Source organism: Desmodus rotundus, chromosome 2 (assembly GCF_022682495.2).
Source record: "Desmodus rotundus isolate HL8 chromosome 2, HLdesRot8A.1, whole genome shotgun sequence".
Lineage (NCBI taxonomy): Eukaryota > Metazoa > Chordata > Mammalia > Chiroptera > Phyllostomidae > Desmodus > Desmodus rotundus.
The window spans coordinates 59,599,440-59,616,865 of record NC_071388.1 but is presented as its reverse complement, the minus strand read 5'-3'; the positions used below and the strand labels follow the sequence as shown (position 1 = coordinate 59,616,865).

The following is a 17,426-nucleotide window of genomic DNA, read 5'->3' as shown; positions in this document are numbered from 1 at the left end:
CATCATCTCTCACCTCAACAAGAAACTTGGAAGCAGGCATTGCTATTCCCATTTCACAGATCAGAAAACAGAGGTTTAGGGGGTAAGTGAGGTGGCCGAGGGCACAGAGGTTGAAAGTGGGAGAACTCGGAGGCCTAATTCCAAGGCCCACACTTCCTGTTGCTCCCAATCGCGGGCGAAGCCGGATCACTGGAAGCACAAGGACATCATGGCGATACGGAAGTCTCCCAAGCAGTCACTCAGACCCCACTCCAACCAGCCACTGCCACCCACGGTCCCAGCCCTGACTCCCACCTCTCTATACACCAGCCCAAATTCTAATCTAATTATCACACAGAAAGTGAAGCCACGGGAGTGAACTACCAAAGACTTCACTCCTCCCCTAACTGTTCTCAGACTAGATGCTTGAGGCTGGGATGGGCCTTCTTCATGGTTATGTTTTCAATATCTCCCATTGTGCCTGACACATGGTAGGTTCAATAGATAGTTTTTAATCAAAGAATATAAAAGCAATGTACTGTGCTACGTGAAACTGAAGAAAAACATAAGGAGAATGGTTGGGGGTGGGGGGGGTCTAATATCTTATCTTCCTTCCCCCACACATAGATACACTTACTTAACATGGAAAAACCCTGATGTAACCCAAAAGTTGACTAAGTGTAAAACACCAGAAGCATTTCCCTTCCTAATTTAATGAATCAAGGATGCGGGCCCCAACACTCTTATTCTAAAAGATTAGTCAATGGGAATAAAAAGGAACAAATGTTTGAAAGGATAAGGCAACAGTTCACATAAAATAATTATCTAACCCCCCATCAACCCAGATAAATGGAAAACTGTATAAGAATAAAAGAATTGAGCACCACAGACAGAACAAAATAAACAAGCAAAATGTGGTGGACAATATTGAGCAGGAAAAAATCCTGTTAGAGTATTAAGTGTTCACATCTAGGCACATCAATGTGCCTAGGAAAGTATCCAAAGTATAAAGGCCAAAGTGAAGGGGGCTGCTTCTCACAAAACACAGAATTCCCCTTTTCAGTGCTTTCACACCATCGTATGATTGTGGAGCACAGTGAGGCCTAACGTTTGAAAAATGTTAAATGTCTCAAAACTGCCAGGTCATGACTTGGAAAGTCTGGCTCCACAGCAGGAACTCTGGTAGCCCCCCATTCTCAGCAGGAGAGTAGAGCAGGATTCCAAGTTGCTGGCTGAAAGGGAGTTCTTGATATCAAGAATGTAATACCATGAGATCTCACATTGAACAGGAACCTAATCAACAAATCAAACAAATGAGCAAAATATAACCAAAGACACAGAAATTGAGAACACGCTGATAGTAACCAGAGGGGAAAGGGGAGGGAATTTAAGGGGAAATGGGTGAAGGATTTGCAGGAACAATCATAAAGGACACATGGACAATAACGGGGGTGGGGGGTGGAAACGGGAGGGAGGTGGGGAGGGCTGGGGGGGTTGGAGTGGGGTGGGGGGAAAATGCAGAAAACTGTACTTGAACAACAATAAAAAAAATAAATTAAAAAATAAAAAAACAAGAATATATTCATGCACTGTGTGTATAACCATCACAAGCAGAAAAAACTTCTATAATGAGAACAAGCAATTCAAAAATTCAAAAATCAGTAAGGTCCCTTAAAAAACAGAATTGTTCATCTGACCCACATGAACTTGGGACACACCCACAGTGGGAAGATACTGAAACTATTAATCCTGTTGCAAACAATCATCATGAAGAGTGCTCTCTACATCTATAGTACAGGTGTTCCAAATGTGAAGCAAGTTTTTATCATCACGGGATTCGTCACATTTTTTCCTTCCTGGGGGAAGGTAGCGCAAACTTACTAGATTACGTTTAATTCAATTACTACTCAACAACCTACTGGTATCTAGAAGCTAACCACAGGTCTTGTATTCTTTAACAAACAAAGAAGGGAGATTTCCTTTAAAAATCTGAAGATATTTGGTGAGATCGTTTACCATTTTAAACATACAACCTACATTATAAAACGATACCATAGCCCTGACTGGTGTGGCTCAGTTGGTTGGGCATCATGCCATAAACCAGAAGGTCACTGGTGTGATTCCCAGTCTGGGCACATGCCTGGGTTGTGGGCCAGGTCCCTGGCTGGAGGCGTGAAGGAGGCAACAGGTAATATTTCTCTCCCTCTATTTCTCCCTCCCATCCCTTCTCTCTGTAAATAAATTAATTAATTAATAATTCCATGAAAGGGAGCACGGAAAATCAATGGCTTGTTACTGCAAGCAACAACAAACTTGACTGGATATCAGATACTGAATAAAGCGCTTTCAAAAAAATTTTTAAGACTTCTTTTATTTGTTTACTTATTAGAGAGAGGGTAATGGAGAGAGAAAGAAAGGGAGAGAAACATCCATGCAGTAGGGAAACACTGACCGGCTGTCTCTCATACGCGCCCCAACCAGGGACGAACCTGCAACCCAGGCCTGTGCCCTGACCAGAATCGACCGGCAACATTTTGCCTTGTGGGACAACACCCAACCCACTGAGCCACACTAGTCAGGGCCCTAAATAAAGTTCTTTAATAGCTCTTTAATCTGAGACTAAAAGAACATGTTTACAAATGTAATTAAGCACTCTTAGTCAACATTAAACAAAATGGTCATATCGGGATAAAGACATTATTCATATAATAGAACCAATAAATAATATGGAATGATATGTAGAATAGTGACAGCAATTCACGCGGTTCGAGGCACACTGTGGAGATCTGGATGAATTCCAAGAGTTGCTTAAGTGAAACACTGGTCTGAACTGCTAATAAGACATAATAAGCCTGTTGGACACAGTCACAAATAGTATTTCTAACAGTATCACCATATAAAGTAACAAGTTCACAAGATTTATTACTTAAATATAAACAGCATTCATTATTGAAAAATATTCATAAATATGAATGTTTTCACATGTACATTTCCAAAAGATATTTAGAATGGCTGATTTCTGTGAGGAAAGGGGCAGGTTTTCCTGGTCTCACATCCTCAGAATCAATGTTGAAACAAAACAGACACCATGAAAACAAAAAAGATGTCCTTTTTTTTTTCCCAAAACAGCAGTTAAAAATAGTACAGTTCTGAGAAGAAAAGAGATATGAAAACAATATTAAAACCATTTTTCAAGCATTTATATCAACTAATTGTCATTAATTTGTACTGTTCCCAAAAAGATATTTGCCATCCCTCAGTCAAATCAACATTAAATCATACGAAGGGAGAAAACAGTTCTGAGAAATATTTAACTGTATGATAGCCAAAGTCATCCGTGAGATAAAATTATCATCACAAAGCAAACCCCTCTGAAAGCCCCTGAAAAATGCCAGGTCTCTAATCCTGGAAATAATTAAAACATTAGCCATAACTCCCAAGTCATCCCTATATGGTCCAATAAACTGTACTGCTCGCCTTTAAAAAAAAAAAAATCCTCACCCAAGATGTTTTCTTTTCATTGCTTTTGGAGAAAGAGGAAGGGTGGGGAGAGAGAGAAACATCAATCAGTTGCCTCTTGTACAAACCTGAACCGGAGATCGAACCCACAACCCAGGCATGCGCCCTGACCAGGAACTGAACCCTCAAATTTGGGTGTATGGGACGATGCTCCAACCAACTGAGCCACACCAGCCAGGGCTGTACTGCTTGACTTTTACAAATAATAAAGGAAACAAAGAAATGAGAACAAGGGAAATAACAATTTCTAAAAGATGGTGCTAGGTTCTTCTGACTTGACACCCACAGTTGCCCAGCCAAGAATATAACAACTGGTGCTTACTGTTTACCATGTGCTTCCCTATGAAAAGGGCTCCATGGAAGGGCCCTGGACAAAGAGAATGGTACTAAAGGAGGTGAGCTACTGGCCTGAGGCTACCCAGCTACTTAGCAGCAAAGCCAGGATTCAAATCCGGGCCTGAGTTGGCCTCAAGTCCGTGCTGTACTACAAAGGCCAGGTTGCTCAGCTTGAGGATTTGGGCTTTCTTCTAACTTAGGTATTGCTTACTATGTTAAAACTGTCAAGCAAACTTTTAAAAATTAAAGATTATTCCTTAAGAAAAAATATGCCAATATTAATAATATGTGGAGACTGTTTAAGGCAATTACAAAGGTTTTACACTCCTTTTTCTAAAATTGCATCTGACACTGGTTTGCTCGGCTATAGTTACCTAAAATCAAATTATTCTTAAAGGGGTTCAAAGAACAGAAGGCACTATCTAAATGAGAGTGCGATTCTGGAACCGCTTAGGGTCCCAACTCCTGTCTTCCCACTAAGGAGCTGGGGGGAGGTCGGCAACGTACTCGTTCTCTCTAAGCCTCGGTTTCCTCACCTGTAAAGATGGAGATGAAAGAATTTTTTAAAACATGCATCACACTGGCCAGCAAAAACTTAAATTAGATGATATAACACACTTAAAACAGGGCCTGTGAAGTGCTCGGAAAAAAAGTTTAAGAAAGGTTTGTGTACATGGTCAAATCAAACCGAGGCCCACCCCAGGCTAATGAAGGCATTATTGGCCCTTCTCTGTAACAGCGAAGTCTAATGTCTGATCACACAATTTTGTCCCCAGTCATGTGAATATAACTGCCCTTTTATTTAGTTAGTTTTAGATTTATTTTTAAAAAGAAGAACATGGTGGCTGTAAAAGATTAGCAACGATTCCTTTGGAGAGCCGGCAGGAAAACATGTCATTTCTGACTGAAGTGCAGTCGATTCCAGCAGGATCAGGGTCAGCATTAATGACAGTTGTCATAGTTCGGCACAGGGCAGCTCGAGGGGATGTCACGCAAGGTATGTTTTCCTTGTTTGCCTGACTTTTTGCCTTGTTAGACACCCTTCAGTGTTGGCTTTGAAAAGTGACTAAAGTGAAAAAAAAGTGACTAAAATGTTTTCCTTACATTAAGTAACGTTAAAAAAAAAAGAAATGAAATGAAGGAAAGAAAAAGAAGAGAAGAGAAGAGAGAACAGGAGACAGAAGAGAGGAGAGGAGAGGAGAGAACACGGGAGGGGAGGGGAGGGGAGACAGATCCTGAACATTGAAATGGTCATGATCTCTTTTACAACATGGCATTGCAGCCACCTCACCTCGGTGTGCCAAGCCCGTCCTCCCCCTTCCCTACTGAGGGTAAAAGGCTTTGTGAAAATCAAAGAATGTAAGAAGGCCGGACAGATCCTGGCTGTACTTTATGGATTAGTGGATTGCGTGATGGACACTTGGGGGTGGAGGGGTATGTCTGTCTGTCCACAGTAGTCCTGAGGGATCGTATTCCTTCCATCTCTCCAGAAGTTTCTGTCTCCCAATATACATCATCAGTAAAAATAGTAGCTAGGATTTACATCTAGGCCCTGTAAGTATCTAAATGTTTTATCTGTAAGATTTCATGTCACTCTCACAACATCAAGAGATAGAGTGTCCCTTCACAAGTGAAGATATGGACACTCATCCAGAGTAAGGGAAGTGTCCATATGCCCCCAAAGGAACGCAGTAGCCGGACTTCACAGCTGAGCGAGCACCCTCCTGTCAGCCACGCTCCCACCTGCACACTCCCCTGCACATCTGATCGGGCACCACCGGCAAAAGTGACAACTTACACCGAGTGCACACCGCACTCACTCCTACCGTTCTAGGCTGTATCTGGTTCAAGTTCTACCCTTCAAGTTCACTGTTCCAGCAGCATTTTTATGAGCCCCCAAAAACAAATTTCGTAAGTATCTCCTCAGGACCTGTGGGCCCAGGCCTGGTGCTAGCGAGCAGAACAGACAGACCCCGGCCCGTGGGAGTCCCAGCTTGCAGGAAGACAAACACAGACAAGCACAGTCACAGAACCCGAGACTCTGTCTTTTAGGTCCCGATGCCCAGGTGGCGCATCAGCCACACTGACACAGGCCTGGTCTGGCCCTGGAGACCAGCATGTGAACCAGGCACATGCTCTGCACCTCAGGCTGCCATTCTGATCACCAGTATGTGATCATCACAGTTGTCAAAGAATGCTTCATGAACATTCTAAGCATCAAACAAACACGAACATCAAACACGTGGGGTTCCAGGGTTCTGCCATGAGATGCTTTTGTTTGCTTGCAGGGAAAGGGGAATGCACGGGCTCAAGCTGTTTTGACCAGTTCTGTCCACTGCAGCTGGTGTGTCCTACTCATGACTCAGGACAAAGTTGGCTTCCTGGAACACCAGAGAGAGAAGTGAAAAGGCAGCTCTTCCTGCCCCCTTTACACTTTCCCTTCTACCCACATCCCCAAGCACCCGAAGATGCAGCTGCTTCTCCCCTTATGCCCCCATCAACAAGGAGAGAAGCCAAGAGGAAGGAAGTGGCCCAAGGGCTCTAGAGGGTTGAGGGGCCATGCCTTCATCCTGCTGCTTGGAGGTGGGGCCACAAGTGACAGACTCAGTCAGGGTTTGCAGTCAGGAGGTCCCTGCACCCCACCCCGTAACTCCCTCACACGGGTGTTGGGCTTGTCTGCTCCCGTCGCCAGAAGTTGAAATGGCTCTAGAACACTAAACAGATGAGTAAATGTTGTATAAAGCACGTACTCGGAGTTGGAGAGTGACAGGCACCTGAGCAAACATGACCACCAGACACGCAGCCGGGCCGGCAGTGTTGTGAGACTGCAAAAGTCAACATACAAATCGTGGTTTCGTAGTTCTCTTGAACTGCTGGATCAGGCAACTGTGTCTGCAGTCCCAAGCAGAGTCCGAGAGACGCTACCCTGTTCCTAAAAAGCCAAGTCCACGGTCACTGCAGCCCCACGCTCCCGGCAGCCTGTACACAGAAGCCCACCACAGGTTCACAGCGCCCATCTAGCAGCCGTGTGACAAGCTCTGTCCTAAGCACACTTTCACACCCCAACTCCAGTAAACGGAAACTCAAGTGGCACAGATCTAGAATAAGTAAACATTAAGGGTTTTGATGTTCGCATCTTCACTCCCTTACTCAAACTAGCACCAGAGCCCTGACAAAGAAGCAGTAGCTCAGGACCTGGGGGCAGCAGGAAGGAGAGGAGGGGGAGGGCACAGGAACAATGCTTTTCATGTGGACGGAGTGAAAGCATGCCACAGGCTGTCACGCCCCATTGTGGGCACAGTGGCAGCTGCTCCTCTCATTCTTGTGACCGCAGTCCCACCAAAGAGCAGGACCGAGGCCCCGAATCCCTTCATCCCGTGCATTACTGTTTCCAGTGGGCTTCCACCCAACACCGAGACATTACACACCACAAATCTGAACCTCTGACCCCGCATCCCATCTGGACAGCTGCTCTTCCCGCCCCCCACAAGTCAGTGCAGAGGACAGTACTTCCCCTTCGCAGTTCCAAAGAAAAGGGAATCGAGGAGAGTGAAGTTCAAATTTCCCAAACAGATCTGAGTAAAGAGGCCATGCAATCCAGGGCCCAGACATACCTAAACACAACTTCGGCAAAAGCAAAACTCAAACTCATTGCAACTGCAGCACTTGTACATTTTCTATGGCCTATCACCTTGCCAAAGTCCTAACGAACTATAAACCCACAAAGGGGAGGTCCATTTTAAAGAGGCGAGGTGTGTTTCCGAATACTAACCACATTATGCAACTCCTCCTTATCAGAACTATAACTTCCAATATACTACTACATTGGCTCTTCTGATACAATCCTAGTAATATTACCGTTTGACAATAACAATTTGAAACATATTTACACAGTGCTTCACAATTCTGAAAGTGCTCATGTCTCCTTAGACATAGACAGGTCAAGTGCTCTGTGCCCGCTAACAAGTGAGGGCACTAAGGCACAGAGCCCATCAGTAACCTGTTCAAGGTCACAGAACTGAGCAGTCAACACAGCTCTGCAGCTCATACACGAATTCAAGTAGCACATCAAGTGACTCAGAAGAAAACAGCAAACCCTGTGAAGAGTCAACAGAGATGAAACATTGTCATTTGCACACATATACATACACACACACAAATAGATACCAATGCCATGTTGTTAAAAAAGAAAAAAATTAACTAATGTTAAATGTTCAGAAGGCTCGCTCTATCCAGTTACTCTCTCCGACCAATTATTAAGAAAGGTGACCAGTCTGAATTACAGGTTAAAATGTAGTTTTTGTCTTACTCACAAAACAGCACAGTAACCACAAAGGAACCACTCATTCACATCGCATCTTCCCAGAATTGAGTCAACATGCAATCATTACTCCTAAACGGGCAACTGGGAAACGCTGAGGTCCTTCCACTGAAGTGCGTTTGTGACTAGAGCATCCAGGACTCAGCGCTGAGCACATGTCGCCCTCTAGTGGCATGTGCTTCCCACTTGCTGGGTGAAGTTTGTCACGGAGAGGAAACTTAGAGCAGGGATCTCCCAACATTTCTCACATACAGCTCAATATTTTTTAAGTAAGTATTTTCACTATACACATATTTATTTATTTCTATACTGATACTATCATAACAATTATGTTCATTATAAAACTTAGAACTGCTTAAAGCATAAGGTTGTTTTAAAATGTAATCTAAATAGAAGTTCTCATCATTTCTTCTTGCACATTGGAGACAACTGTGCCTGAGAGACCACCTGATAATACAATTTTATTCAAAAACATCAAACATAATTTCTGCTCTGGATAAGATACTCATGATCTTCTCTTTCGAGGGTCTGAGAGTAACATTCTGTATGGGTGAATGAGGCATATAATTCCGAAGATGCCCATTTCATTCACTACAAAGTTGGATTATACAATCCTGCTAACCACAAAACTGAAGCGGTTGAGTAGGCCAGGCAACACCCTCCCCAGGGAGCACGGTAGCCTTTACTCAACACTCAGCACCAGCAGGCTAGCGATCCAAAAGCACACCTTGAATCTCAGGTAGTCCTACTTTCCTTCCAGACAAGCTCACTTCTAATTATTAAAAATCTTAGTATCCTTGAAGCCTCTTACTCAAGAAAGTCTTTATTACAAAAAGACTGACTTTCAGGTGTCCACCCCAAAAGAACACAGTAACGCTCTATCCTGTGTCCATAAGCAGGGAATGATGTGGACTTTTATCATCGGGATGCTCTCCGGAAGTACTGAGGCATTTCTACCCAGGCTCACGTAAACTAGAAATCACCCTCAGTCCCTGTGTCTCACTCTCAACACTCGGATGTCCTCCTTGGCATCAATGGTCTTGAGCCTTATCTTTGAGAAGCAGAGTGCTGACTCACAAATATTCCAGAAAGAGAAATAATCTGGAAAAGTTTCACATTAAGTTCACATAAATGTAGGATAACAAAAGGTTTGTGGTGGTTGCTTTCATTGTATCTCTTCTTTCCATATATACTTTCCATTGTAAAAAAACACAAACTCTTTATTTCTCAAAAAAAAAAAAAAGTTTAAAAAAATAAAAATTTATGTTTATAGATAAGTTCAATAATGAAACAGTCTGTTGCTAGGAAGCATATGGTAAAAATTGTGTGTGATGGCTAATTCTATATGTCCAGTTAGCTGGCTAATTTTTTGATCAAATTAATTTAGATGTTGTTGTAAAGGTTTTTCTTTCTTTTTTTTTTTTTTCATGTAAATAATATTTAAATCAGTAGTCTCAGTAAAACACACTATCCTCCATAATCTGGGCAGGCCTCATTCAAACAGGTAAAGGCCTCAACAGAAAATACAGGGCTCCCAGCAGGAGGGAAGTCTGCCCGCAGGCCGCCTTCAGACTCACGCTGCATTACCTGCTCTTCCCTGGGCCCCCAACCTGCTGGCCTGCCCTGCACATTTCAGGTTTGCCAGCCCCCATGATCACGTGAGCCAGTTCCTTAAAACACAGTCACACACCACTTAAGGACTAGGACACATTTTGAGAAATGGGTCAAGTAGGCAATTGTGTGGTTGTGCAAACATCACAGAGGGCACTTACACAAACCTGGATGGTATAACCTACTACACACACAGCTGTACGACACAGCCTATTGCTCCTACGCTACAAGCCTGTACAGCATGTTACCACACGAAACAACAGGAGAAATGACGCAATCAGACACGGCAAACACGACACGTACGAGGTTGCTGCTGGTTTCACGCGGCGCGCTGTCTCACAGCAAACTTCCTCAGCAAGTAGAAAGAACGCACTCTAAGATGACAGTAAAATGCACTACCAAGGACCGTGGGCACACTGTCACGTGACAGGCAGCACAGCAGGCTTGTTCACGCCTGAACCACCACCACACGCATGAGCAGCGCACTGCACTGCGTCATGATGCCACCGCGTCACTAGCCACACGGATGTTTTAGCCCCTTTAGAATCCGTGGGACCACCGTCCCAGACGCTATCCGCCACTCGCCCAAACAGCTATCCACCACTCGCCCAAACACCACTCCGCGTCAAACGACTGTGAATACTCTCACTCTTCCGTACATACACACACACATAATTTCTCCCTGTTGGTTCTGTTTCTGCGGAGAATTCTGAATAGCACACTGTCTACAGCTTTTCCAACGACCGACACCACAAGTATTCATTCACTGCCTTCTGATGTGCTACATCTATTCCTCCTTAGTTAAGCAAAACCACTACATAAAGTCCAATCGCTAGGTGAGGAATATTCTGCTGAAACTGAAATGATGGGAAATGATGAGAAAATGACAAAGAAAAGTCTTTCCAATCAATACACGCAGGTAGACCAGCACAATGGACATTCTGTTTTTATAACAGTGGGACATTTCAGTCCTACAAAAATATGGGTTCAGGGTGAAGACCACTTTATAAGATATAACACTTCATAGAAAAGGCTTTAGCAAAATTTACTGAATGAAAAGTAAGAAAAAATGCCAATAAAAGGTGAAAAGAGTAACCACCTCTTGGTTGTCTTTGTTTTGGTGCGCCCAGAAAACCTTGTGGTAGAGCGTCTCCATGGAGTTGCTGGAGTCGCTCCGGTCAAAGCAGTGCCGGTCCAGCGCCTCCAGCGTGTGCAGCACCCGGCTGATGGTCACGCCTGGAAGTGGGCAGGAAGCGAGCGGTTAAAGAGGCCAAATGAAGCCAAAACAGTGCAGTACGATTCTCGTTATTACGTGATGCAAAAACAATGTTAAGAAATCATTCTCAGCATAGAAGAACCGCCGACAAAGCCAAGCCTGACGTGCCAGCCAGGATCTTCAGGGCATAAACTAAAGAACATCCTCAAAACTCACAGGATGGCTTTGTCAAAAGGCATCCTTATTCAACGTGTGGATGAATTTGCAAGAATCAGAAGCAAAACATAAAAAGCCCCGCATTCAAAAGCACTCTCTGTTGTGTTCATTCTGTACCTGCTGTTGACTCTTGGCACTTGTCAAAAGACCACCGAACTTCCACTGCGCGGCCTCTTTGTTTAATCTGCTGTTCTACCTCATAAATCCTTGCCCGAACCTGAAAAATAATCACTTCTAATTACCTTGTGCTTGGAAAGCCACAGTGGTTGTCTAAATCATGTCAGGCTTTTCCACATGAGCAGAGTATCCTACGGTGAACTACAGTCTTGATTGCATTGTAGGAAATTCAGCCTGTGGCCCAAGAGTGCATTTTAAAATTTACAGTTCGTGAATCAATGCAAGTTTTCAATAATAAATGCTCACAAAAATAAATGCTTGCAAAATTCTTTGTAAGTGAAAACCTTTTAGGACATCATATAGAAAGGTAAAAGTTCTCAATATCATCTTTGAGCTATTCTTCTATGTATGAAAGCAAACAGCTGTGATTCATTAATTTACGACTGCCTGGCAAAAAACAGGGACCTGATTCTAAATATTAGTCTCCATTCTTTGGTTCAAGTTTCTTTACATCTTTGAACCGAGTAACCCAGCACTAATAAAAATGTGATAATTACTAAATTTCACAGACTACTACTATGAGAGTTGTGGTCATGTAGAACCATCACCATAACTACTGTCTGGGTGGCAGAACTCTTTGCCAGAACTGTGCCGCAAGATGGCAGCAACATGAACTTCTGTGGTTGCAGAGGCTAAATATTTCTCGAGGCCACCCAGACAGAGAGGAGGAGGAGAGCTGGGAACATCACCCAGCACGTAAAATGTTAAAACCCACTCGACTCATTTTGCCCTGATGCCTCTCAAAATGAGAACCCTTGCCCTGGCCAGCGTGGCTCAGTTGGTTAGAGCATCATCCCATAAGACAAAAGGTCGTGGGTTCAATTCCCAGCCAGGCCACATGCCTGGGCTGTGAGTTTGGTCCAAGTCAGGGTGCATGCCAGAGGTAACCAGTCAATGTTTCTCTCTCACATCGCTGTTTCTCTCCCTCTCTCTCTCCTCCCCTTCCCCTCTCTAAATCAGTAAGCATGTCATCATGTGAAGATTAAAATAAAAAGAATAAAAACAATGAGAATCCCCACCAAACCACAACCAAAAGTCTACCTGCTGATTGAAAGCCGTGTTCCCGCCCGGCATGGGGAGACTGGAGGGAGCCACCTGCAGCAGATCCAGCGGTGAGCCGGGGGTCGCACTCTTACTGTCGTTTGTGGAGTAATTCCACACCAAGGCACTTGGGCAACAGAGAGTGACAGTCTGCAAGTAAACCAGGAAAACCCAGAGTGGGAGAAAGGGAAAAGCGGAACAACTCACAGTAAAAATGACGCCTTGCCAGGATTTCTACAGTTTCTTACCAGTGAGTTTAAAGTAAATATGAGTATTTTACCCCATAATTTTTCAATTGATAAGACAAAACTAGTAATTATTAATTTGAAAGGGAAGTACAGTTATTGAGAAATTATCTGGTACAGGAAACCAAGGAAACAGTACAAATGAAGTAATCATCACAAAACAATTTTTTCAAGAAATTTTAAAAATTAGGTAGAATTAAATACGTAATTTATAAGATTATGAACTCTAAAAAGGCAATTTTTTTTTTACTACTTCAAATATGGTACAGCAAGTAGCTTCCTAAATGCTGGGCAGGCAGTAACCTGAACTAGCAGTCGGCACATTTTTTCTATAAAAAGCCAGATAGTAAATGTTTTAAGATTTTCAGTTCATCTACAGCTTCTGTCGCATATTCTTCTTTTTTTGCTTTAGTAACTCGTTGAAAACACAGAACCCATCATGGCTGGTGGGCTGCGTCTGGCCCACAGATTGTAGCTTGTCTGCCCCGGCTGCGCCCGACAGGCCGGTTCTGCTTGACCAGCCTGAATGCCACGTTTTCTCTGACCACCTTACCGGTATGTCTTAACAACCCGAGACAGTGCTGCTACGCCCCAACTCTGCACAAGAGGACGATGAGACAGAAAGACTAGAAACTGGCCCAAACTGATTTCAGCACACACGCTGGGAACCATGATGCTAACCATGCTGCCTCCTAAATGCAAATTACATAGTGTAGCTTACATTTAATGAAACATTTGCTCGGTGCCCAACACTGCCCTGAAAGCTTTCTGTCCTCGTAACCTTAACCCTGTCAGGTAATAAGAACTGTTAGCATCTGCCATGTACACTTGGGGAAACAGAGCTTCAAGGTCAAAGTTACCAAAAGAGAGAGCAAAGGCTAAAATCCGGTCTGAAACGATGTTAAAGTATATGTCTTCACCATTACGGTATCGTGCCACTCAACAGCAAATAAAGATGGCTTAGACAATAAATGCACCATTTCCTTTTTATAAAAAGTGGATTTAGAAATAAAAGTACTAGATTCTAGGAGGCATGTTTGTGGAACCCAGATGGCAGATGAGAAGACCATTAAGTCTCTGAACCCTCTGGCGCAGCTGTCTCCACGGGGACACATCCCTGCCCACTTCCTCCTGTCTGTGACCATGGGGATGCTCATCTCCCATCCGCAGTGGAGCTCTTCCCTGCGTGCTTAATTCCAAAGCTTCCCACAGCCAGGGCACCGGTCTATCCGACACCCCTCAGCTCCTGTTCTTGACTCTCTCTCTACTACTCTAGCCTTAGCTAAGAAATATCTGCCCATCAAAAGTAAATTTTAAAAAAATCTCCATTCACCCAGCAGCAATTTCTATCTCTTCCCTTCATTCTGCATCACTCGTCAACCCCTTAATCTGACTTTTCACCCAACATCTAACTGATCATCAATGACACTACCAGATTGTCAAAGGCAAGTTCAGCCACCTCCTTACCACACTTCCCCAATCCACTGGGCCCTGCCCACTACTAACTGCGTATTGAAACTTTCTGCGGTACCTAGAGAAGCCGTCTCATGTGGCAGTTAAGAGTGTGGATTCTGGACACAGGCAGTCTGGGTTTGAATTCCACCATTTCAGTATTAGTGTTACAAAAAGAACACTAATAACTTAGTATGTGTTACAACTTAGAACAGTGCCCAGAATAATAAATGCTATTAAAATAACAGACTTAACGACAGTATTCCTTACTCTCGTCTTTGTTTCTATAGTAATATTCTCTCCCATTCTCTCCCCAGTCTGGCCAGACTTCCCTGTGCAGTCCCCTCTGCCACCTCTCACCCCTCATGCCTGTTAGGCCCACAAGTCCTCTCTCAGTGCTGATTCTTGAGGTACCTGCACCCCCTCCCAGACTTCTGACCAGCTGAATGGCCACAAATGAATCAAATCCACACATTAGTCTGTTGTTGCCCTCATCTTCAGGATGAAACATGTAACACCTCTCAAAAATGTCCACTTGGAGATCCTAAGGAATAATAATAGTCCGAAATTGAACTTACCTGGACTCTTAAAACTTATTTCTTTGCCTTGTCTCTCTCTCCACTACCTCCCCACTTCCACAAATCATCCCACTACTGGGGTTAAAACAATTTAACCCACACAACTGACCGTGTCACTTCCGTGCACAAAGATCCTTCGATGACATCCCAATTAGAAGGCACACGGGGGTCTTCTGTGCCCTGACCACCAACAGACTTTATGCTCTGTGTTCCACTACTACCAATCTGCACACAGGAGGACCAATCAACCCTCTAGGCCCTTGCCCCTGCTGTCAGCTCTGCCAGGAAGACTCTACACCTTTTCTCCTTAACTCATATAGTAAGCACCAATCAGGACCATGTCCTTCAGAAGGCTTCCCTGAATTCTAGATGGGACCAGAAATTCTACTTCTCACCTCCCTCAGCTCCCTGTGCATCCCCCCAGCAGCCCTTATCAGAGTGTACAAAAATTGCCCACTTAAAGTCTGTCTTCCTGACAAAGCAGTAAACTCTACCATGTCTTTATGGCAAGGCCTCTGTCTAAGCAAAGAGCCCAAGAAATGTGCCCTGAACACTAACCTGTGAGCTCCCCAGGGCAGGGCTGCATCTCATTCCCTACTGTCAGCCCACTGGCCGGCACGCTACTGGACGGTCACCACCGCACCAACAGTAACGCTTGGCACATGAACAGAGTGTGATAAATTGTTTGGAAGAGGCAACCAACTCAAGATGTAAACTGAGGAAGCTAAAGAATGTTGCGTGAAGAAGCTGATCTTCCAGCACAGGAATATAGTTGACTCATTCTATGGATTCCCTCAAGGACTGTTAATCATTGAACTACTAACGGCTCTAACCAAGAACAACTGCAGTAACTTTCTTCGAGACTAAAGCAACTAATCTTCTCTTAGCCCGATTTAACATAGGTAATAAAAACATGAAATTTCCATCTATTAATTACTTGGTTAAGGAAAAAACTAGAGCTGTGATGTGACAGCTGAGGATGTGATTCCCACTACGATTATTTCCTACATGGAAATTTAACATAAAGTAACCAGGTCCAAGGACTTACCTGCAACATACAACTCAGTCCATAAACCAGGGGACCATGCTGTGCACAAGACAGGAAGTCTGAGAAGGCCAGCTGCACGGGGCTCACGCCGGGGCCGGGGGTGCCAGGGCTAGGGGCCCCGATGCTGGAGCTGTTTGGTCCTATCATCATGTGGGGCGAGTGGGCGGCAAGGAGGCTGGGGCTATCACTCAGCAGCAAGGCGAGACGCCGGGCACAAAAGTAGGCAAGACGACGCGACAGGTAGGCCGATTGAACAAACTCATCCGAATACTGAGAAGTACAAGGACACCAGATTTCAGTCGTGACCGGTGAAATAACTATTTTAATACACATATTTTTAATTAAAAAAAAAACCTTCAAAGGTACTATATAGGCCAGTGCCGTCCAACAGAAACATAAGCCGTATAAGTAATTTTAAATTTTCTAGCAGCCATTCAAAAAACAAAGGTAAAATTAAAAGAATAATATATTTTATTTATCCTCATATAGCCAAAATGTTATCATTTCAACATGTAATCAAAACAAAAAGTGTTGAGACATTACGTATGCTCTTGTTTCTGCATCAAGTGTGAAATTTGGTGTGTATTTTTCACTGAGAACACAGCCCGATCTGTACTAGTCACAGTCCAACCGTTCAACAGCCACGCCTGGCCGGTGGCTGCCGCCACAACAGCACCTCTCAGGGAGGGCGCCCAGGATGGCGGCCCGGTGCAGTCCCCGACAGGCTGCGCGCACGAGGGTGAGAAACGGCAGTACTTTCCGTCAGGCACCTTTTCGCAGTGTTTGAGTAATCAAATACATGTATCACCTTTCCAAGAACGATTTTTTAAATAAACTTCATCCACATAGCCTAAATTTTAACAGACTTTAGGCCAATCACTAAAATAGGAAGTTCCCATCCCCAGTGGCTCAAAAAATATCAAACAAATGTAGAAGATCCTCCGTAACCTTAAAGAGAGATGATCTGTTTTATTTTCACAGGAATCTGTGTGAACAAGGAGACAGAATTTAAAGGGCTGCTCGCTTAGCTCAGTGACGGGAGAAATCACTGTGGGTGAGGATACGTAAAAAGGGCAGGCAGATCAAACTTTGAACGCGGCCCTTACAAAAGATGCTAAAACTTAAGAAGCCTCTTACCACTTCGTGTATTGTAGCGTCAAGATATTCTGCCTTCCATTCCAAAATGAAATCTTTTCCTCTTCCATCTCTACTAAACTTAACCATTCTTATCAGACTCATTTCTTGCCCGTAAAATCAGCTGGCTCACGTTATATGTACTGTACCTGCAGCATTAGTGGTAACAGCAGTTTAAGAAGATCATCATCCATTGGCCTGATCTTCTCTAAGACATCCAAGATCCATGTCAAATATTCATGTTTTTCTAGCATTCCTTCCTTAAATGAGCACAGAAAATTACATTAATAATGTTAAAGCAAAAACCACTGTTATTCTTCTGCTTAAGCATAATTCTACTATTATTGTTTCAGTTGTAGTAAAACTCATTAATCACAGCCCAAATTCTAAACAAAAAGAACTAATATTACTTTATATGGTTGGTTTGGGTATTTTGTTGTTGGTGGTGGTGGTGGTGGTTTTTGGTTATATACTTCATTCTAAATTTTTAAAAATTTTAATTCCTACAAGAAAGAAAATTCAAAAGACTCCCAAGGCATATCGAGCCCCCGGC

General features: G+C 43.7%; 1 protein-coding gene across 9 annotated transcripts in view; it reads right to left on the bottom strand.

The window, feature by feature from the left end:
- MED12L (mediator complex subunit 12L) overlaps positions 1-17,426 on the bottom strand; it is a 313,958-nt gene that overhangs the window by 226,371 nt on the left and 70,161 nt on the right. For all 9 annotated transcript variants that reach the window (XR_011650864.1, XM_045199938.3, XM_071220599.1 and 6 more), the window contains 5 exons: positions 17,023-17,133; positions 15,740-16,009; positions 12,417-12,566; positions 11,316-11,415; positions 10,866-11,002 (listed from right to left, as the gene is read on the bottom strand). Coding sequence is in view for 8 of the 9 variants with exons in the window: in XM_045199938.3 (XP_045055873.2) it covers positions 10,866-11,002; positions 11,316-11,415; positions 12,417-12,566; positions 15,740-16,009; positions 17,023-17,133 (768 nt within the window). In the remaining variant the exon portion in view is untranslated. The remainder of the gene's footprint in view (positions 1-10,865; positions 11,003-11,315; positions 11,416-12,416; positions 12,567-15,739; positions 16,010-17,022; positions 17,134-17,426) is intronic.